At 50.7% G+C, this 21,445-nt stretch overlaps 1 protein-coding gene and 1 pseudogene across 3 annotated transcripts; one reads left to right on the top strand and one right to left on the bottom strand.

Annotated features, from left to right (window-relative positions):
- Positions 1-448: 448 nt before the first annotated feature.
- Positions 449-5,084, bottom strand: LOC121662276 (butyrophilin subfamily 1 member A1-like). 3 transcript variants are annotated; one of them, XM_042023251.1, is made up of 3 exons: positions 4,712-5,084; positions 4,490-4,602; positions 449-3,877 (listed from the first exon to the last, which is right to left on the bottom strand). In XM_042023251.1, exons 2-3 carry the CDS (start codon positions 4,560-4,562, stop codon positions 3,357-3,359), a joined length of 594 nt encoding a protein of 197 aa, XP_041879185.1. In that variant the 5' UTR covers positions 4,563-4,602; positions 4,712-5,084; the 3' UTR covers positions 449-3,356. The 3 variants fall into 3 exon arrangements, with proteins under 3 accessions (XP_041879185.1, XP_041879187.1, XP_041879186.1); XM_042023253.1 differs by having other exon boundaries at positions 4,490-4,578; XM_042023252.1 differs by having other exon boundaries at positions 4,490-5,084.
- Positions 5,085-7,088: 2,004 nt separating this feature from the next.
- Positions 7,089-18,244, top strand: LOC121662246 (annotated as a pseudogene).
- Positions 18,245-21,445: the final 3,201 nt, after the last annotated feature.

Raw genomic sequence — 21,445 nt, 5'->3', positions numbered from 1 at the left:
GCCCCTGTGAGTTGCCTGACCCGGGCCTGCCCACAGCCCTCCAGCCCAGCCCCTCGCTCCGGGTCCTGGGAGACACTGGACACGTCTGCGAGCCCATGCTCTCGCCTGGTGGCCCTGGTGGGGTCATGGTGGGGTGTGTCCAAGCTGTGTCCAACTGTGTCCAAGCTGTGTCCAGGCTGTGCCCGACTGTGTCCCAGATGTGTCCAACAGTGTCCAAGGTGTGTCCAACTGTGTCTGAGCTGTGTCCAAGTTGTGTCTGACTGTGTCTGAGCTGTTTCACAGCTGGGTCCAGGTTGTGTCTGTGTTTGTGCTGTCCAGGCTGTGTCAGAGCTGTGCCTGAGCTGTGCCCAAGTGTGCAAGAGCTGCTGGCAGCTGCAGGGCAGGAGCCTTGCTCCGAGTGCTCGCTACCAGCTGGCTCCGAGAGCCATCCAGGGCCAGCACCATGGCAGGGGCTGCAGGGCAGTGTGGGCAGGATGCCTGCCCAGAGCTGGGCCTGGAACCTCTTGGGCAAGGACTTGGACAGCCATCAGTCCCCGTTCTGTGGGGCAGTGAGGAGCCCCAACATCCCCTGCAGCCTTGGCCCCTGGCCCTGGGGCAAATCCCTGTGTTGCAAATCTGGCCACTCTTGGAGCGGAGGGTTGGAAATTGTGAAACTGCCCGTTTAAAGTGCCCCTCAAAGCACTGCAACACCAATGTTGGATGCATTTCTGAGGTGCTGGACAAGGCTTTAGCAAACAAGACCTTGGATGAGTTTCCTGGCCAAGCTGTCAAATCAAGGGTTTTCTGGGCTTGTTCATATTAAAAGAAAAAAAAACGTTTAGAAAAATAGAGTGCCATGGTTGGCTCAGCCAGTCCTTTAAAACAAAACTGTGATGCCACACAGCAATCTGACAGGGTAGGGGGAGAGAAAAAGTGGCATTTGCAACAGCAAGAGCAGCATAAAAGGAACAGAAGTCCCAGAGAAAGGGCTCACGGGGGAAAAAGAAACACAGTTTAATGGGAAGGGCGTTCAGTCACAGCTGCTTGGCTGACGTGCCAAATCCAGGCAGGCTTTGGTTTGGAGCACGTCTGACAGACCAGGGCTCAGGAGAGCATGTTCGTTGAGGTGCCTCCACTGCCCATCACTGCAGCCTTTTTCCTTGGGAACAGGAGGGTCCCAGGGGCCTGATCACACCCTGCTCTGGACTGAGGGCTTTGGGAGCTTGGGAGTTGCCCTGTGGCCTCTGTGTCCAGGCTCCGGCTGAGGAGGCAGCAGGCCACTGCCATGATGTGCTGTCTGTGCCCATGCTTGGCATGGGACAAACCTCCCGGCCGCAGTTGTCTCCCCAAAACCACTCAGAGCCCACGAGGGTCCAGCCTTGCTCAAGGACCACGGCGTTCCTTAAGCCTTCTACACATTGTAGCACCGGCATTCAGAGACCTCTAGCACATGATAGCTGAATTTAAACTCCCCTGAGTCTTTGTAGTGCAATTCTACATGAAATTGTGTATTTCTCACACAAATGCTGCAATTATGCAACTCAGCTCCCAAAGAGCTGGGGTTTTTTTAATTTAATTTTTGGGGGGCACATCAAAAAGGAAACCAAAGCACAAAATTTACCCCCTCCAAACCACGAAATTGCAGTGAAGAGGTTCCTGGACTCCAATCTGTTGAAAAACCCAACTTTCCTCCAGTCTAAGGAACTGAGCTGGCTTTCAGAAGGGAATTCCTTCTTCTTGATTGAGGTACGTGTCCCTAAATGCACAGCACAACTCTTTTGGGGTGTTTTGCATGACAAAGGACAAAAATACAGAACTAACAAATCTTCTGCCATCTCCATCCACCAACATTCTGCTGTGAACCTCTGTCATGGTGTAACCCCAGCTGACAAATTAACACTGCACAGCCACTCAGTCACATACCCCCCTCCAAGGGGGATAGGGGAAAAAAAGAAAAAAAAACCTTTTTATTTGAGATAAAAACAGTTTAATAATTGAAACAAAGTAATATGTAATAATACCAATGATAGTAATAATTTTAATGAAAAAAAATATAAAATCCAAGTGGAACAAGTGATGCCCAATACCCAGCTGCTCAGCACCCACTGATCTGTGCCCAGCCTGTCTCCCAGCAGCAGTCAGCCCCTCCCGGGCAGCTCCCCCAGCTTACACACCGGGCAGGATGTTCTGTGGCATGGAATATCCCTCTGGCCACTTTGGGTCAGATGTCCTGGCTGTGCTCCCCCCCAGCTTCTTGTGCAGCTCCTCACTGGCAGAGCATGAGACTGAAAAGTCCTTGACTTGGGGAACACCACATGACTGATGGTTTGGTTGTTGCTATCAATATTATTCTCACCCTAAATCCCAAACCCAGCACTGTGCCAGCTACTGAGAGTAAAGCTAACTCTATCCCAGCCAAAACCAGGACAGTCTCAGAGGCTCCTGCCCATGGAGATTAGGAAGTGCCTCACTGGGAGCAGAGATCCCTGGGTATCCCCAGTCTTAGTGCCACCACAGTGGAAGAGGCTTAGGGCAGGGCTCTGGGGGCAGATACCTGGGCCTGACCCCACGCTGCATCTCTTTGCAGCTCCTGGAGTAGAGCAGGGAGACCAATACTGTTGGCGTGAGTCCAGGTGCCACCACAACGATGACAACTGAGGTGGCACTGAAGAGGGTCCAACCAGAAAAATGTTTGGAGAAGAAATCTAGACTGGACCCAGGCAATGTTCCCCTTCACCTACATCCCCCTTCTCCTCTCCTAAGCACAGGATTTAGCAGGATCCTGTGAGGTGGGACTTCGATGGGGTGAGATTAGAGAATGGCAGATATGTGGGAATTGCCTCTCCTGTGGATTTCATGCTCAGTTTCATGCTTTCCTTCCTGGGCTGCCCCTAGAGCTGCTAGCATTGCTCTGCTGCAAGAAACGTGTCAGGCAAGGAGAGGCTCTGGATGTGTGGGCAAGATAAGTGTTATCATGAGTATCCAGGTATGTTTGGGGTTTTTTAACTTAATTGAAAAAAGCCAGAGGCACTACTCCAGCACCCTTGGAGGAGCAGGGCCCTGCTATATTTTCCATGGCCTTGTACAGAGCAGTTCTGCAGTGCCTTGGCACTCAGTGGTGGTCCCTGCCATGGGACCACCAGGCACCAAGCTCCTCCCTGCACTGAGTCTCTGTGCTCCCCATTGTCCCTGCAGTCCCAGCTGAGGGGTGGGGGGATGAAGGAGGCTCTGTGGTGGCATCCACCTCCATGACCTGCCAGTCCACCCCTTGGTGGCCAGAGAAGCCAGCAGGAAGCGGGACCCTCCCAGTTCCCAGCACCAAGAACCACGATGTTTGCCTTTCCAGTCTCTCCCCTGCCCCCCGATTTCCCTCCCTGTCAGGGGCACAGCTTGAGCCATGAGCCCATCCCCACCCAGAGCCACAGGTGCAGCCTCTCCCCAGGACACGAGGCCAGGCAGAAAGCAAAGATCGGGGCTTCATTCTGAGCATCAGCAAAAGTTACCTGCTGGTCTCTGAAGTCCAGGCAGACCTGGATGGCCCTGGGGAGGCAGGTAAGGTGCAGGGGGGTCCAGTCAGGATCAGTGAAAGCATGGTACTGTCCAAACCACTGCCCCACAGCCCAGATGCCCTCCTGGGGCGTGAAGTTGAGCACCCCCTTCCTCCTGACAGACTCCTGGGCCACTCCCACAGCCCACCACTCCCCTGCCTCGGCCACCTCCACCTCCCAGCAGTGTCTCCCCGCAGCAAAGCCGTGGCTGCCCAGCACACATGGCTCCGTGTCGAACCGCTCGGGGTTGTCGGGCAGCAAGGTCCACTCGTCCCGCCGTCCCACCCCTCGCTGGTCACTGGCCAGGATGAGGAAGGGGTTGGCAGTGTCTGGGTCCAGGGTCACGTCGGCTGGGGACAGAGGAAGAGAAGCTGCTCAGAACAGGCAGCCCCAGGGCAGCATCCACCCCAGCAAGAGAAGGGACAGGGTGAGTTCCTTTTCCCTGCACTGGGAAAACCCCCCTAGCTGGACTGTCCCTGGCTCCATGCTGCCCCAATCCTGTTCCTGCCCCAGGGGCTTGCACACATCCAGGCCAAGGGGACCTCAGTTTCCTGGAGGAGGAGGTACCTGAGTGGGTGGATGCACACCTGCAGTGCAGACACCTGGACCTGAGCTTGGGTGTCTCTGGTGCTGGGAGAGCAGAACAGGCAGGTCAGGGCACAAACCAGTGCCGACCGTGGTAGACATTACCTCAAGACCCATAGCCCCAAATTCACATCTCTGAGCAATGTGGGGGGCCAAGAATGTCAGCTCAGGAGCCTTTGGTGCTAGAGCTGGGTCTACAGATAAGCACCAAGAGTTCAGCTGGGAGTACTGCAGCCACCAGGTCCCAACCCAAGAAAAGCCCAGGCTGGGACAAGCCCCGGTACTTTGACCTCCAATAGTTCTCCCACAGAGAAGCAGGATGCATTTTCTCCTCAACAGAGGACAGTTCCCCCTCGTCTTCTCTTCTGAAAACTCACCTATTCCACTCATCTCCTCCACCTCCTCCACCAGGGTCTCACTCTCTACTCTCTCCATCCTGGATGCCAACATATCCACAGTCAATCAACTGGAGGGGAGACAGGATTCACTGCTGAAAGTGGGAATTGCAAGACTCAAAGACTGCCTGAAGATGGTAAAGCAGAGAAGGAATGATGGAAAGGTCACAGCATTCAGGCACTCTTTAGACAGCCAGTGCTCACCTGCTCAGCCTGCAGGTTGGCTCCAGAAAAGTAGGTTTGGGATGGTTTGGAAGGTCTTCAGTCTGCTCCCTACTCCTCTGATCTCCTCATCAGCTCATGGCTGGACTGGGCTTGCCCAGCACTTCCAGCTTGTTTGAGCAAGCAGGGCACAGTCCAGAGGGGCTGGATGGCCTGGAGAGCAGAGCTGAGAGTCTGTCTGGGGACCACCCCACAGAGCTTCCCTCTCCCCTCCTCTGGGCAATGACCTCCCATGCCCTGAAGCTGCCAGCCCACATGGGACCTCCTCCAACACTTGAATTTGGCAATTCCTCCTGTTCCTGCAGTGCCCAGTCCTGTTTACATCACAGGGTCTGCTGCATCTCCCCTCCCTCGGCCCAGCTGCAGGTGGGTGATAAGAGCCCCTGCGTGCTGGAGGAGTCTGTATCTCCTGGTGCAGGATGCTCAGAGCCCTACTGGGCCACAGCACCACAGGCATCTCCAGCCCCAGGGAGGGTGCCTGGGGACACCAACCACAGGGCAGTGGCCATGCTCTGGGTGTCCAGCTGCATCCTGTGAAAAGGGGAGGTCTGGCTCCTGCCCTGGCTGTTTGCCCAGTTTTGTCCTGCTGCCCATGGGTTCATGGTGGAAATGTTTGCAGGGCATGTGCCACCTCCATTGCTCAACTGGTAAATGGGGGACAACACGTGCAGGGCTTTGCATCCCACCTCTCTGTTCTCCAGGCTGTTCATGTGTCCAGGGACAATGGCCTTATCCCCACTCACAGGGAACACGGGGGTTCCACTCTGCTTTGTCACATCACCCTGGAAAGCACCACTTGAGCACAAATAAAGCAGGATGCAAGGGCAGCTGCTGCCAGGTGGCTTTGCAGACACCAAGTGTGGACCCTCTGCCTGCCTGATACTCCTGCCTGGAGTTTGGCTGGCTTGAACAAACTCACTGACTCCTTCCACTTTACCCATGACCAATCCCTTTTGCACCCTTTTGGAGTGTGTGTCACCTTGTCCTCCCCAACTCCTTCCATTCCACATGGCTTTAGTGCTCACATCCTTCCCTTGGCACACCCAGTTGTCTGGGACACCCAGCTTTGATTGCCTGCTTTGCACAGGTATGCAGTCTGGATTTCCCTGGAGCGACTCCCATGGAATTGTGATTCCATCGTAAGTTATGAGGTTCGATTATTACACTTCTTTCTGCTGTCATTTGTTGTTGGGGGTTAGGATTTTTCCCTTTGTTTCTTTCTCTCAGGGAATTTTCTCCCATTTGTTGCTAAGAGACAATAGCGGTACTTAGACAAAAGAGAAAGCCGAGGAGAACGGGGAGGAGTGCAGCCGGCTGCACTATCTTAGCTGAGGGGCATTGTCTTGGGAAGGGCAGAGATACCACGAGATTTGGGCTGGGGAAAGGGGCAGGATGCAGCTTCTAGCTCTCTCTCGCTCTCGCCATCAGAGGGGAGACAGGCTGCGGTCACTGTGGGGAGAATTCGCCACCCCTGCAAACCACCCAGGGTTCCGTCTCCTGCTATCTTTTACTGTGAGTGAAACCCTGCTCGTACGAGCAGCCGTTGCACTGGGACCTTATCAACACCCTCCCTCACTGGGAAGGACCCTCACCATCTACTGGGGTGCCTCAGGGCACCTCCAAGCCCCTTCCCCCTCTGAGGGAGCTTCTTCCTGCCGTGGTTGGGAGCCCGGCTGCCGCTGCCCAGTCCCGCCGTTTCCTTCCCACTGCTCCGGGTTTTTCGCTTCACTGTAACCCCGCACCCGCCTGCCGGGACACCCCGCGGCTCCTGCTACAGCTGCGGAGTTTCTGATACATTTCGTTTGTCACTCCGGGGTGTGCCCGCCTCTGCCGTTCCAGCCTGCTGCTGCGAGGTTCCTGCTGCAGTCCATTCAGCTTCCCGAGTGCCGCTGAGCCCGGCCACCCCAGCGAGTGTGTCAAGGAAAGCCCCTTCTCTCCCTCTGCCGCCGCCTCAGCCGCCATTGCCGTGTGGAGAGGCGGCCGCGCTCGCGCCACAGCGCCCCCTGCAGGCGCGGGGCAATCAGCGCCCCCGCCCTGCCCGGCCGGGAGCCACCAGCGCCCCTGGCGGCCGCGAGCGGAGCTGCGCCGAGGGGAAGGTGCCGGCAGCCGGGAGCGGCCGGGCCTGGGCTCTGCTGCTGCTCGTTGGTGCTGCCGCTGCTGTTTGTTCATCTCCTTGCACATATCTAGATACACTAGTAAAGAACTCCTACTCCTTTTCCCATATCTTTGCCTGAAAGCCCCTTAATTTCAAAGTTACAATAATTTGGAAGGAAGGAGGTCACATTTTGTATTCCAAGGGAAGTTCCTGCCTGCCTTGGCAGGCACCTGTCTTTCAAACCGAGACAGTTGTCCAGGTCTGTGTCTCTGTACCCTTTATTTTTTGCTTCCCTCTTTTCCTTGTCACCCCTTTTGGCCAGGTCCCTGATCAGGTCCCTTTGCCCCAGCAGGTGCCCCGTGCCTGGCTGGGCTGGCAGGGTGCGGCACCCGGCTGGGCTGAGCTCCACAGGCGCTGCCTTTGCCTCTCTCAGGGCAGCAGATTTCCCTGAAGGAACCATCCTCAATGGCCTTGCCTCTCAGCTGGGAATTTCTTTTAAGCAATTTTTAAGCTACTGCTGGGCTTTGCTCCCACCCTGGCACTGCCTCTGGGTGTGAATCCTGGCTCCATCACTTCCCTCCTTCCCACTGCCTCCAGGTTCATGCCATGTATGTGCAAACTGCTGCCAGTCCGGGCAGTGCTGTGGGAGGAAGCTGTCACACACAGCCCTGGAGAGTCTCTGCAGCAGAGGTATTTCTGTGCCCACTGCCAGAAGGGCATGTTCAGAGCAAAAGCATTGCCAAAACCCCACAAATTACTCAGCAACTTTCACTTTTGAGTAGAAGCAGTGCAGGAGGAAACGGGTGGCAGGCTGGGACAGGGTGACATTTTTGTTTCCTTTTCAGACAGGGAAAGACTTAGCTGGGACCAGAGGATCTCTCCGAGGTGCTGGGTGACGGGCCAAGCAGCTCCTCCTCCAACTCAGAGCCCAGGAAAGAGCTCAGGGTCTCCAGCTATGTAGCATTTTTTGGGAATCTGCAGATGGAAATCACCCTCTGGCATCTGCCAGAACTGCCCACCTCTTGTCAGCAAAGTGGAACCAAGTCAGTGGGCAAAAAGGAGGGTGGGAGAGCAGAGCAGGATCAGGTCCTGCCCTGGCTGGGCATTGGATTAGTGTTTTGGGTATTTTACTTTCCCTGGTCCAAGGCCACTTCCCGCTCTCTTTGAGGTGCATGGAATGAGTCCTGGTTTGGTCAGGGCTTCTCCTTCTTGTTCTGCACCTGTTTGTCTCTTTCTTAATGCTGAATCAAAAAAGGCTGAGCAGTCAGTCCTTTGCTTTCCCCTGGGAAAACCCCACAACCTTTTATACCAATCTGGTACTTTGTGTATAAAACACTAACCAACGTCAGGCTGAAGATGGAAAATCAATCTCAACCTTTGGCATCTGCAGTTCTTCGCTAGGCTTTACAAAAAGGGGCTAGATTCAGCAATGAATACCTTTAAAAGTGAATTCTGCCTTTCTTTTTTTTTATCTTCCCTTGGTTTTACTCCCATTTGCCCTTTCCATCTCCTTCCTCGTCTCTAGGTGGTGCTCCAGTGAAGAGGATGCTCTCCAGTTCCCAGCTCCACTACTCTCTGCTGGCTTTTGTCATTTACAGTTTAGTTTTCCAAGTTTGTGAGCAGCACTAGATAAGAATCCCCTGGATCCTTCTGATCCCTGTGGCACAACTTCCAGCCTGATTATCTTCCTAGCTGCCAGTGCAGTAGCTTCCTGTGAACAGCAGAGCCCAGAGCAGGGTCAGGCCCTTTCCATACACCTTCTCCACTTCTGGGAGCATCAGCATCCCTCTGGATCCTGGTGCATCCCTGTGGCCATGGAAGCACAGGCATTGGCACAACCTCACTGAACTTGGGTGAGGATTAGATGATGCCAAAGAATTTATTATAATTTGCTGCCATTTCCCTCCCCGCTTTTCCTGTTTCCTGCGCATTCCCATTTACTGCACTGTGTCCAGGATGTGTTGGACCCTTTGGAAAACCAGATCGATAAAGGAATAAAACCAGCAACAACAAACTTAGTCTGGGCTCTTTTATGTTGCTGACCTGAAGCAGCTTCTTCAAGGCAGCCCTGGCAAAGGATGCAGCAGAGCACTTAACTTAAAAGTGATCTTGTCAAAATGTTAATTTGCTTTTGTTTCCCTTCAACCAGAACCACTTTCTCAGTGAGCTGAGTGGCCAGTTTATTATAAGCCTTTTGCTTTTAAATTTTCAAAGATGCCAAGAACACCTCAGATGTTTCTACTTTTTTAATAGATCTCTGTAAAGGATGAGAAGAGATAAGGATGTTTGAATTTTATTTGTAGCCAAGTTGTCACTTGCTCCAGCCAGCCTCCCAGAAACCTTCCAGCCACTTCCATCATTCCTTGTCCTGCTTTCTGCCTGCCCTGAGCTGCATGGGTACCACTTGTGCCCTTGAGAACCAGGCGTTTGAAGAACTCTCCTGGCAGCACAGCACCGGACAGGGAAGCAGAGGGAGGAGTGGTGGCTTGGCCCCAGCCCACTGCCCGTGCTGGAGGGCAGGGTCCCTCTCCCGGCTCCCCTCAGCACGGGACGCTGCCAGCGCGATGGCCCGGCCTGGCAGCACACGAACAGCGCCGAGCAGCATCTGCTGTGCCCGAGCTCAGGTGCCACGGCAAACTCACGGCTCTCTCTTCTTCCTCCGCATGTTTCTACCAGCTCTGCTCAGTGTGACAGGACACCCCAGCCTCATCACCGTGGCCAAGGGTGAGAACGTGGTGCTGCCCTGCAGCTTCTCCCAGAGCAGCACGCACAGGACATGGAGGTGACCCGGTTTTGGGAGCAGTTCTCACCCTTTGTACATTGCTACAAGGGGGGCCAGGACCAGTATGGGGAGCAGATGCTTCAATACCGAGGGCACACTGAGCTGCTGAAGGATGGCCTTGCACAGGGCAGCACACACTTGAAAATTTTCCATGTCCAGCTCTCTGACAGAGGGAACTACACCTGCTTTGTTCAACGTGGCTCAGATTACAACTGGCCTGTGGTGGACAGGTCTGTAGTTCATGTCCCTGGTATCTCTAATTTACTTTCTCACAGCCAGTGCTCTTTTCCCCTGTCCTCCTGCCCAGAAGTAGTTTGAGGTGGCTGCTTTGGAAATAGGGTTTTCTTAAGTCCCGTGTTTAAAAATACCAAGAATGTCTCAGAGAGGTGAAATTACCCACCAAGGGGCCATAAGGATCTCGTGAGATATGCTTCCTCCTTCAGAAGTGTTCTGGCTATTGTTTTCTTCATATAAGAAGGGGTGAGAAAAAAATTAGGCATTGGGTAATAAAGGAAGAATATTGTGGTTCATGCAGGTATGTTTTAATATCCAGGCCTGTGGATTATTTTGCTGCAGAAGTGGCCTCCAGAGCAGATCTCTTAAGTTATGCAAATGAGATTGCAAGAAATGTCCTGACTCCAGGTGACACTTGTCTGAAAAAACTCTCTGATTCGTCTATGTCAAAGTTGGTCCTTGTCAGGGAGAGAAACAGCCAAACCACCATATACCCCAGTATCCAGCACCCCGCAGGCTCACCTGGGATGCCTCTGTTCCCGCAGCCAGCGGCTCTGCCCTGCTCATCGCGCTGGAGCACTACGAGGCTGGGGGGATCTGGGTGTCCTGTTGCTCAGCCAGCTGGGACCCACGGCCCCAGGTGCTGTGGCAAGATTCCCATGGGTGGCAGCTCCTGTCGCACCAGGAAGACACTACCCTGGATGAGAACGGGCTCTTTGCAGTGGAGAGCAGCATCATCCTCACCAGAGGTGTGGCCCAGGAACTCTCCTGCTTGCTGCAGCATGTCCTGCACAGACTGGAGCAGGGATCAGCCCTTTGCGTATCAGATGAGCCGAGGACGGCATTGCCCTGCTACGTGCCCGGGGAGCTGTGCTCAGCAGAGCACCCCCAGCGTGCTCAGCACGTGGCCATTTCCATTCCATTTCCATTTCCATGTGCAAACAGCTGCGGCTTTTGACAGGGTTTGTGCAGGTGTGCTCCTAAATCCAGCACTTCCATCCAGAAGTGCAGGCTGGGGGGAAAAGGAACAGCCCTCTGTGTGGCAGAGTTTCTACAGACACCTGGCTGAAATAAACCCTGGAACTAAACGAGAAAGGAAAAACCAACCCATGCCCTTAGTCTCCCCTGCTGCGAAATCCTGTCCCACAGATTTAGTATGAGAAATAAATCCTTGTGTATTTTAGCACCTACAGATATTGAATGTATTTTTAATTTTCCCTTGTTTCACAGGAAAGCTCCTTTTTCACTGGATGACTGATTTGGGGCTGGAAATGTATCAGCAGAGAGGCAATGGTGAACTGGACTAAGCATACACCAAAATGCTCTGCAGGACATGTGCTTTTCCATTCTATTTTGTTCCTCTTGTACTTTGGGAATGAGCAAGTTTTGGAGACTTTCTTTTCCTGGGGAGTTGTTACCTTTCTCCTGGTGATACTGCTCTGCATTGGAGTGTTGCTGTGGATGTACATGTTACCCTATTTCTGATCCCCTGTTGACTAATGAAATATAATATTTGGTTTTTTCCAAAGGAGGAGAAACCATGATGTAACTAGAAATAATGTGGTTAGAAATCCATCTTCCCTTTGAAAATCCCCAAAAATGCAGACAAAATGTCATCAGCCTCAGACAAGCGCTTAATTGCCAAAATGTGGGAGTACTTTTTGTCATTTTTTTGCCAGTTTTTGGAGTATAGTGAGGAGCTGATTTTCATCCTCAATGGGATTCAGATGGAATGACCATGTATGAAATAGATGTAATCTCCTTCCCATTGCTAGTCTCAGAGTAACCTCCCCTTTGGGGATTTAATTTTTCAGATCCTTTTTTCCATGACGCCCATTCTTGGATGATTGCCACGGGCCTGGTCCTGGTTGCTGTGGCTGCTTTCCTTTGTATCACTGTTTATCTATTTAAAATGAAAAGTAGCATCCTGGGGCAGGGGCTGGGGAAGGGGCTGGGCTGTCCTACTGAGCCACCTCTGGTCCTGATGGATGAGAGGGGTTGAGAAACACCCAGATGGGACCAGGGTCTTTTCCCGGTGTCTGGGGCACACATTCAGTGCCAGGGAACTTAAAGACCCGGGCACTTTAACTTCTGTCGGGAAAAGAAAGGTTTCTTCTCCAGCAAGAAGGCCAAGGAAGGAAGTTGGCATTAAAGCCACATCATTCACTCCTCTGCCCCAGCATGGAAATGCAGCAATAATTCGCCTTGCCCTGTAAAGAAACTCTGACACTTTTGGGTGGCCTGGCAGGGCCTCCTTTCCTTCTGACTCTGAGGGGAGGTGATACAGAGGAATGAAGGAAACTGAAATCCTCTCTTTCATACTCAGGGGAGATGGGGCTGGTGGGTCATGTGGGCACCGAGGCACATCCAGACCCTGCAGCCCTTCTGCCATGTGGGTGATTGTAACCTGCCAGGGGCTAATCAGTCCTTGTTGGAAGAGACGATTTTTAATATTATTTGTATTTCTTTCTTTTCTTCACGGGAAAAGAAAGAAATACATCAGAAAAATACATCAGCATCAGAAAAAATAGGTAAGTTTTACTTCCCGTTTTCCAGAAACTGCAGAATTCTTCAAAAGGAAGAATTCATGGGTTGCATTTCTGGGGAACATTTGGAATGGAAATGGTTTGGATACATAAAATTATGCAATTAATTTGAATGAATTGGTTCTGTAATTTTAAGGAGAATCATTGCAGAACCACAGAAAGTCTGAACAGATGTAACAACAGTGAGCTTTGCTTTTCTAAGTGCTCTCAAGGTTCTTCCTTCCCAAGGCCAGAGGAAGCTTTGGGGCAGCACACTTAATTTTGCAGGGGCCTCAGATTTCTCAGCACTGCAGAGCTCAGGCACAGGGCAGTTATGTACCTCTGCAGGTGACATCTAACCCTGTGCCTCCTTTGTTGAGGCAAACCTGCCCCTTCACAGCTGCCCTGGAACTGCAGCCCCAGCTCAGGTCTCCAGCAGCGTGGTGCTGATCTCTGCTCACAGTGGGGTTATGGAGGGTGGGCCTTGAGAAGAAAGGTCCTGAGGAGCTCCTGGGCTGAAGCCTTTCTCTCATGAGCAATTTCAGCCTCCTCCCTACCCTGACAAGTCTATCACGGGAAAAAGGCACCAGTTTGGTGGTGATGCTCTGATTGGTTTTGTTTTCCAGCAACGTGAGCAGCAGCACTGCCTAAGTCTTGCTCCCTGTCTCCTTGGTGAAATCCTCTGTGAAAAATTCCAGGCTTTTTCATTCATACTTCCATTCTGTCCAAATGTTCTTTTGAGGCAGATATTTTCCTTTGCCATCCTCTGGCCTTGTAATCATGTCAAAATTCACCCAAAACAGTCATTAGAATTTTTCCCCTGGGTGGTTGTCAGTGCTTTCTGACACTCCTTTAATTTAAGTCTTGAAATAGTTCTGAACAGTTATTTTTCTTTAAGGGAAGATTACAGAAGCCTGAACTTGTAACAGATTTCCTATACAAATATAGATTGTTTGATCACTAAGAAATTTTAAAAAAACCAAACTTGCTTGAAGAGCAAGCAATTTTGTTTGTTTGTTTACTTGCTCGCGGAATTCCCAAGGAATAGTGCTTTGGCTATTAAAAATGAACTCCTGGTAAATTGGTGCCAGTGAAGTGGGGAAACTAAATACAGGTCATCTGTCCTTGCAATCTTAGCACTAGCCAGTGCATCTGCCCCTCCACCGCAGCCTGTCCTGACCTGTGTGGTCCTTTAGCGGGGTGGGGGTCGCAGGGAGGGGACTGTGCCACACAGTAACTCGTGTGTGTTTGTGTTCCTTGTTCAGGGGACTGCAGTGCAGAAATCGGTGAGTCTCCTCCTCTTCCTTACAAAGAATTATTTACAGAGTGTCTGTAGGATGGTGGGTTTGGTTGAGTTTTTTCACTTTTAAAGTGTAAAGTAACCAGAAAAGTGGTTGGGGTTGGGGGGAAGGAGAATGAATTTGAGAATCAAGAATTAGAGATGACTGGAGATGATGTCTGGGGCTGGGAATGGGTGGTGGCAGTGGTGGTGCCAGCAGGCTGGGAGTGCCCTGGTCCCCTTGGAAGCAAGGGGCCTCTGAGAGAACATTTCCTGCCCCAGATTTGAGCAGGATAAACTGCACCATCCCCAGCAGAGCAGAGCTCCAGCTGGGGGTGGGACAGGGCTTTGGACAGCCGAGTTGTGGCAGAAACCCACCCTGGGGCACGTGCAGGTGCTTATGGCAGAGGGGACACAGGGTATATCCAAATATCCCACAACCCACCTGTGCTGGTTTATCTTCTTTTGCAGAGAATCAAGCCAAAGAACTTGGTGAGTATCATTCTCTTTCCTATGTGGGAGACTTCTCAGTTGGGCCTTTGTCTAATCTGTGTTTTGCATGTGTGGCCTGGTTTTGGTTTTTCTTTTGGGAAAGGAAGAGATAGCAAATACAGAACTTTTGTTTCAGAAACGTTATTTTCCATTGGTCTCTGTGTGGGTTTATGTTGGTGTGACCCAGCCCACTGCGGGGCTGGGGCTGTGTAATGCCAATCAATCCCAGCCCCTCCCCTGGATCGAGTTTCCCCAAGAGGCAGACTCAGAGGGGTCGAGGGGCGGCTCAGAAGCCTAAGCTGCACCCCCTGGGCGGTGCCCGGGTCCAAGCCGCCTCCCCCGTTTGGGAAAATTCTCGGTTACTCGGTCGATCATTGGTTCTGTTACAACTCTCGCCTCTCGGTTTACCACAGTGGTTCTTGTTCAATTGCATCCTCCCCCTGGCTTGTAACTCATTGGTTGTTTTCCCCTTTCACCGTGGTTTTCAAACTCCCTATAAAACTGAGGACGAGCCTCAAGGGAGGATCCCATCTTATCATTCCCATCGCATTCCATCCCATCCCATCCCATCCCATCCCATCGGATTCCAGCTTGTTAGAGTTGCGAAACTTCTAACAATAAACCTGTTAGAAGCCAGACCTGACCAGCCTCTCTCTTCCTTTGTCTCTGAGCTAACGTGAGCCGTTATCATGGGCTCCTGCCGTCTTTCCCTCTGCCAAGAAGCCAGCTAGCTAACCCAGCAAGCAGCTCTTTTCCTGAGCCCCAAGTCGCTTCAGCGACACATGGAGGTAACGCAGCTGGACTGTCTCTGACCTGGGGCACACCAGAGCTCGTGCTTCAAGCACCAAACCCTGTGTTAGGTTTAGGCTATTCCCTGTAATTATTCTATACTGAGAAGAAAATTCCTCCTGTTTTCAAAGTACAGACTGACCGTAAATGTATGTCCCAATCGGGACCAGCAGTGTGGCTGTATTTATAGAAAATGGATGGAGCCCCTTCATGTAGTCAAACGCTGAAGTTTTAAATCTCCACGCATTGAGATATCTTTCACAAATATCCTAGGTTACAGTGTAAGATGTGCCCACAAGCATGTATTCTATCACCATCTTCAGGAGCTGTTAAAAGCAGGTGGGGCAGTGCTCCCTGCCTCCTCCCTCAAGACTATGTCCTGTTAATGGCCCATCAGTGCCTTATCTCGTGACTCATCATTCCATTGTGAGATGCTCCACCCAGAGGGAGAAACCAAGCATCCCATCCTGGATAGAAACTGCGATTTTTGAAGACCACGGGCAGCCTTTTTCCACTGGATTTTCTAGAGGACAAGAGCTACATACCTACCCCTGGACCTTCTGAGGAAGACCAGATCTTTCTACACAGGATCACTGCTTCAACAGAACCACATCCATTCACTTCAGGAGGACTGCAGCCACCACCTTATCGGACTGCTGCTGCTACCCTGACTAACAGGGTCAGGTCGTATCTGACTCCGTCAGTTTAAATCAGATTTGTTCTTTTTTTTCCCCTACCTTGTTCACATATATATATATAAAAGTAGAGAACTGTTATTCCTATTTCCCACATCTTTGCCTGAAAGCCCCTTGATTTCAAAATTATGATAATTTGGAGGGAAGGGGGGTTGCATCCTACCTTCCTTAGCTGACACCTGTCTTTCAAACCAAGATAACAAAGATAACAACAATTCAGAAAGTGAGCAGCTACACTGGCATATCATTACCTTCAGCTAACCCAGTACAAGTGTGTTTGATTACCTCTCACCTGTATTTCTTTGTTTGGTTGGTTTTTTAAAGCATGGAGGAGATATGCAGTGCCTTTAGAAGAAGGTAGTTACAGTTTGGTCTTTCAGGTTGCTAAATCATTTTCCCTACTTTATTCTCCCTTCCTGGCAGTTCCCCTCCCACAGTGTTGCTGATGGGACCAGGGGTGGTTCTGCCGACCCTCCCTTTAGCAGAGGAAGTGTAACACCCCAACTCCTTGTTCATTTGGTGCATGCTCCAGTTTCAGGCAAATCTGGAGAGTTCTGATCTCCAGTGACTGTGTCCCCACATTTCAGACATCTGGAGTCTTCAGCCCGGAGGTCTGCTGACAATCCTTTTCTCTCTCTGCTTCTTTTTCTGTTCCTTGCACCAACATTGTGACCTTGTGCACCTTTCCATGCCACAGTCTGTCAGTGCTTGCTCCCACCCTGCTTCTTCCTTAGGCAGCCCCATCCTGAATTACCCAAATATGGGTAGGGATCTAATATCGATACCCAAATGAGACAGACAAAGACTCTCTAACAGTTTAGAGTTAGAAAGTGTATGTTTATTCCAGCGCTGGGCAGCTGCGCGGGATAATTCCCTGATACGCAGTGCAAAGTTACAAGCCAACGCAGAGTCTATTTATCTACAAAAGTTATGAATAACCAAAATACAAACGCATATTTATAACATTAACACCTCCCATTCTCTGCTTTGTATGGAAATTAGCTTAAATGTCATTAAGCATGTGTAGTGTGTGCTCTGAATTGAGTTGGTGGTCTTTTTTTAGGGGAGTGGTCTCATAAGATGAAGCATAAGTAGTCATCCTAAATTTTACCTTTCTGCCTTCCTGGGTTTTATCAATTCTAATTACTTTTGGTGACCTCCCAATTCCTCTTTGCGTGACTTTAAATAGGTTCTCAGATAGGGAGGAAATTGACAATTGTTTACATTCCCTAAATCTATTTATCAATGTTTCTGTTTCTCATTCTGAGCACAACTAAACAAACATAAAAGTGACAGATAATCAGTTACTTAGTAATCAGTTACTTGCATCTTGAATACTCATTTCAGGTCCAGCTCTTCTTAACTAACTATTAACTTTTAATTGATTAAACACACTTCTATTTTAACTAAATTCAGCACAGCTAACCCTCTAAATCTTTGTTTCTTTTAAAATTCTGTGTTTCAAGCCAAGACCTCCCCTGGGGTGAGCTCTGCCCTGATGTGTTAGTTCTATCTCTGCTGCAGTGAACATGGTTGTCCTGGGTCCCAGTGTATTCTATTACCATCCTCATGAGCTGTTGGAACCAGGTGGGGCAGGGTTTCCTTGCCTCCTCCCTCTGGACCATCTTCTGTTAATGAGCCCATCAGCGCCTGGCCTCATCACTCACCATCCCATTGTGAGATGCTCCACCCAGAAGGAGGAACCAAAGCATTCCATCCTGGGTATAATCTGAGATTCTGAGCACCACAGACACCCTTTCCACTGGATTCCCAGAGGACAGGAGCTACATAGCCACCTTCCAAGGAAGAGCAGCCCCTTCTACAGGATCACCGCTCCAACAGAACCACATCCACCACTTCAGGAGGACTGCAGCCACCATCGTATCAGACTGCTACCGCCACCCTGACTAACAGGGTGTCAGGTTGTATCCTGACTCTGTCACTTTGAACCAGTGTTTTCTGCCTTTTTTTTATTTCCCTGTTAAATTGTTATTCTGACTTGGTGCCTCCCACTGGTTTGTTTTCAAACTAGTACAGTGGTTCTGGACCCAGACACAGCCCACTGGGACCTTGTCCTGTCTGATCATGGCGAAAGTGTGAAATGAGGTGACACGTGACAGGACATCCCTAGAGGTTTAACCCATGCTGCTGTGTGCTGGGCTGTGATGGCTTCACCTCAGGGAGACATTACTGGGAGGTGAAGGTGATGGATGCAGAAGGATAGGCCATGGGGGGTCTCTACAGAAAATGTGAAAAGGAAGGATGATATTGAATTTAAGCCGGAGGAAGGCATCTGGACAGGGTTGGCAGGGTACTTCCAGGCTCTCACCTCTCCTGATCACACTCTCCTTCCTGAAATCAGTACCCCCAAGCAGATCTGGGTCTGTCTGGATTATGAAGAGGGACGGGTAGCAGTTTTCAGTGTTGATTAAGGTATTTCCATCTTCACATTTCCACTCGTATTATCTGAGAGGAAAAAAATCCACCTCTGGTTCTATCTGGGTCCTGGGACATATCTCAAAATATGACCGTGATGAAGGGGAGGGAGTAAGATAAGGCTTTTCTAGGAGAACTTGGTAGTTCATACAGAAGAATTGAGGTTAGAAGGAACCTGTGGAGGTTTCTGTGGCAACCAGCTGCTCAGAGCTGGGCTAACCTGAAGGCTGCCTTTGGTGTCTTCGGACCTTGTTCAGCTGAGTTGTGTAGGGTCTCCCCAGGCAGAGATCTCATTACATCTCTGGACCTCTGTCCAATGCTGCATCTCTCTCAAAGGTCAGAACCAACCCTTTTTCTTTGGTCAGATTACTCCAGTTGCAACTCATGTTGTCAACTCTCCTCCTTGTTCTTTTGAACACAACTTCTGCTGAAAAGATGTTCCAGGAACAGGGATTTTTTGAAATGTACACAATAAAGTTACTTTGGTGTGATTTGTCTGTATGTGTGTCAGCATCAAGGCTGTCTCTGAGCAATGTCTCCTGCTCCTTTTAGCCTGTTGGATTTGCAGGAGAAAATGGCTCACTGCATCCTGCTGGAGCCAATGAAGCCATGTCAGCAGGGCAGGTCTGTTGGGGTAGGGAAAGGGTTACAATAAGAACAGCAGCAGCAACATCCTGTGTTTGAACAAGAAACCACTTCAACCAGAACATGAAGAAATCTGAAACAGAACGGTTTTCCTGCTCTATTGGCTCGTGACTCTGGAAAGAATAATAGAAAATGTCAAGAAGATAGATTCATTGTAGAACTGTGATTAGTTTTAAGCTTGCAGTTAAAAATAGCTTTTGGGCTGAGGATATAAATTTGGTGAGCTTTGCAAATAAAGTAAATTCATTTGGACCTAGCTTGTGTCTCTTGCCCTCATATGTCACACAGGTCCATGGCTGTGCTTGTCCCCACACCTGCCAACAGCACAAACCCTGGGGACGAGCTCACCTGTGACCTGGCAATATCCAGCACTGTGAGATGGGCAACTCCAGATTATTTTGCTGTAGGGGAAGCTGCCCCCTGCAAGGGGAGGAGAGCAGTGTGTTCTTTCTCAGACATGCTTTCACACCAAATCCCCCAGTAAACTGGTGTCCAGCAGGCATGGACCTTCCCAAGGGAAGGCTTCACCCAGACAGAAGTGGTAAGGAAGGAGACTTCAGTACAGGGGGTGGGTTGCAACAAGTGCCCAGACCTTTCTCCTGGAGAAAAGGTAAATACCTTCATAAGGTGTGCACAGGTTGATGATCTGTTATGTCAGGAACAGATAACAGTGAAAAGGCTGTGCAGTATTAGAGGAGATGAGAGGGATGCGGGCAGGTGGTTTCAGAACCATGTTCCAGTGGCGGCACCACTGAGAACGAGGCGCTACAGAGCTGGTGATCCACAAAAGCAGGGCTCTGCCTCAGTCTCCACCCTCCAGCATCACACCAGACCCAGAATCGGCACTTTAACAGCTCTAGACAGCCATGAGTAAGGTCTGGAAGGAGAAACTGTACCAGCAGCACACAGGGGACACTGTAAAAGAAATGATGAGTGCTCACAGTGGGCGGCTCTGTTAAGGGACTATGAGGCAGGGAGTCATGTGAGGTAGCCCACTTTCTGGCAGCTGAGTCTGAGATACTGTTGAGAGGGTGCCACAACCTCTCAAGAGCACAGACTGCTCTCCACTGCTGCTCTTCCATGTGGCACAAATGACACACAAGCCAGAACCCAGGCAGAATCAAGAAAGATTACAAAGCCCTTGGGGTCCGAGTGAAAAATATTGGTGCCCAAGTAATCTTTTCCTCCAGTTTACCCATAAGAGGCAAGGGGATAGCCAGGAATAGATGTATAATGCAAATCAATTTCTGGCTTTGTGGCTGGTGCTGTCATGGGGGTTTGGACTTTATGGTAACAGGACATTCTTTGATGACTACAACCTGTTAGGGAGGGATGGGATCCACATGTCTAGAAGAGGTCAGGAAACCTTTGGCAGCAGGCTGGACACCTTGGACAGCTGAGCTTTAAACTGAAGGGCTTGGGGGCGCAACGCGCTGCTTCCACATCATGTCCAGGAATAAGCCAGGAAACCCAGAGCAGTGGTAAATCACCTTTGTGGCCTCCCAAGATGACAGCAGAAGGCCAACCACCTCAGGGGTGTGTATGGCTGTGGTGCATCCTCTTGGACCCCTCCTGGGAAGCCTGCCCCAGCCTGCCCCATTACCTCCAAATGCCTGCAGACCAATGCACACAGCATGGGCAACAAACAGGAAGGATTAGAGAACTGTGTGTGGTCACAGGGCCGTGGTCCCATTGCAGTCACAGAGATGTGGTGGGGTACTTTGCATGACTGGAATGCTGGTGTGGATGACTGCATACCAAGAAAGATGGGTCAGCCAGGCGAGGTGGTGGAGCTGCTCTTTACATGAGAGAGCAACTACAATGGATCAAGCTGTGCCCAGGGATGGATGAAGACTGAGACAAGAGCTTGTGGGTAAGCATTTAGGGACTGGCTATCACAGCCAACAGGACTCAGGCAGTGACCATCCCCCTGTGCTGGGCACTGCTGAGGCCTCACCTTGTATCCTGAGGTCAGTTTTGGGCCCCTCACAATGGGAAAAACATTGAGGAGTTGCAGCGAGTCCAGAGAAGGGAACGGAGCTGGGGCAGGGTCTAGAGCACAAGTCTGATGAGAAGCAGCTGAGGAATCTTGAGGGGCTCAGCCTGGAAAAAGGAGGCTTACAGGGGACCTTCTGGGTTCCATGAAGGGTGGTTCGCCTCATTACAGCCTCACTTTCTGCAGCACCAGGAGACCCCAGATGAGATGGTGACAAAGAAGGGAAACATGGAGAAATGCCCCAATGCTCCTTCCAATGGAGGCAGGACTGGGAAGACATATGAGCACAAAGGAGTATCTCCCCATCAGAGGCTGGACTGCTGAGGAGGTACCTCACCCTTGTACCCATGGCCTTAACAGCAGTGGCTTTGGTGGGTGGGGGAACAGACCAGGGGCTTAGAAGCAAAGAATTTTTTAAATTAGGAAACACCTTTAAGATGACCAAGTCCACAAGTCCAACTGTTAACCCCCCACTGTCCGGTCCACCACTAAACCATGTTCCCAAGTGGCACATCTACTTGTCTTTTAAATCCCTCCAGGGATGGTGACTTCATGTCTTGGTTTGAAAGACAGGTGTCTGCCTAAGGAAGGCAGGAGCCTCCCTTGGAATGGAAGATGCAACCCCCCTTCCCTCCGAATTATCATAATTTTGAAATCAAGGGGCTTTCAGGCAAAGATGTGGGAAATAGGAATAACAGTTCTTTACTTATATATATATATATGAACATATGAACTTACATATATATAT

This window comes from Corvus kubaryi, unplaced genomic scaffold, assembly GCF_017639235.1.
Source record: "Corvus kubaryi isolate FWS band 111438036 unplaced genomic scaffold, C.kubaryi_AGA036_p1.0 37241, whole genome shotgun sequence".
Classification (NCBI taxonomy): Eukaryota; Metazoa; Chordata; class Aves; order Passeriformes; family Corvidae; genus Corvus; species Corvus kubaryi.
Note: the sequence above shows the minus strand (reverse complement) of the source record. Positions and strands in the feature narration are given on the sequence as shown.

Excerpts from the sequence above, each read along its gene's own strand:
- LOC121662276 (XM_042023252.1), bottom strand. The coding sequence starts at position 4,562 with ATGTTGGCATCCAGGATGGAGAGAGTAGAGAGTGAGACCCTGGTGGAG. Across the intron at positions 3,878-4,489 it reads GGAGGAGATGAGTGGAATAG|CCGACGTGACCCTGGACCCA; the intron begins GTGAGTTTTCAG and ends CTCTGTCCCCAG.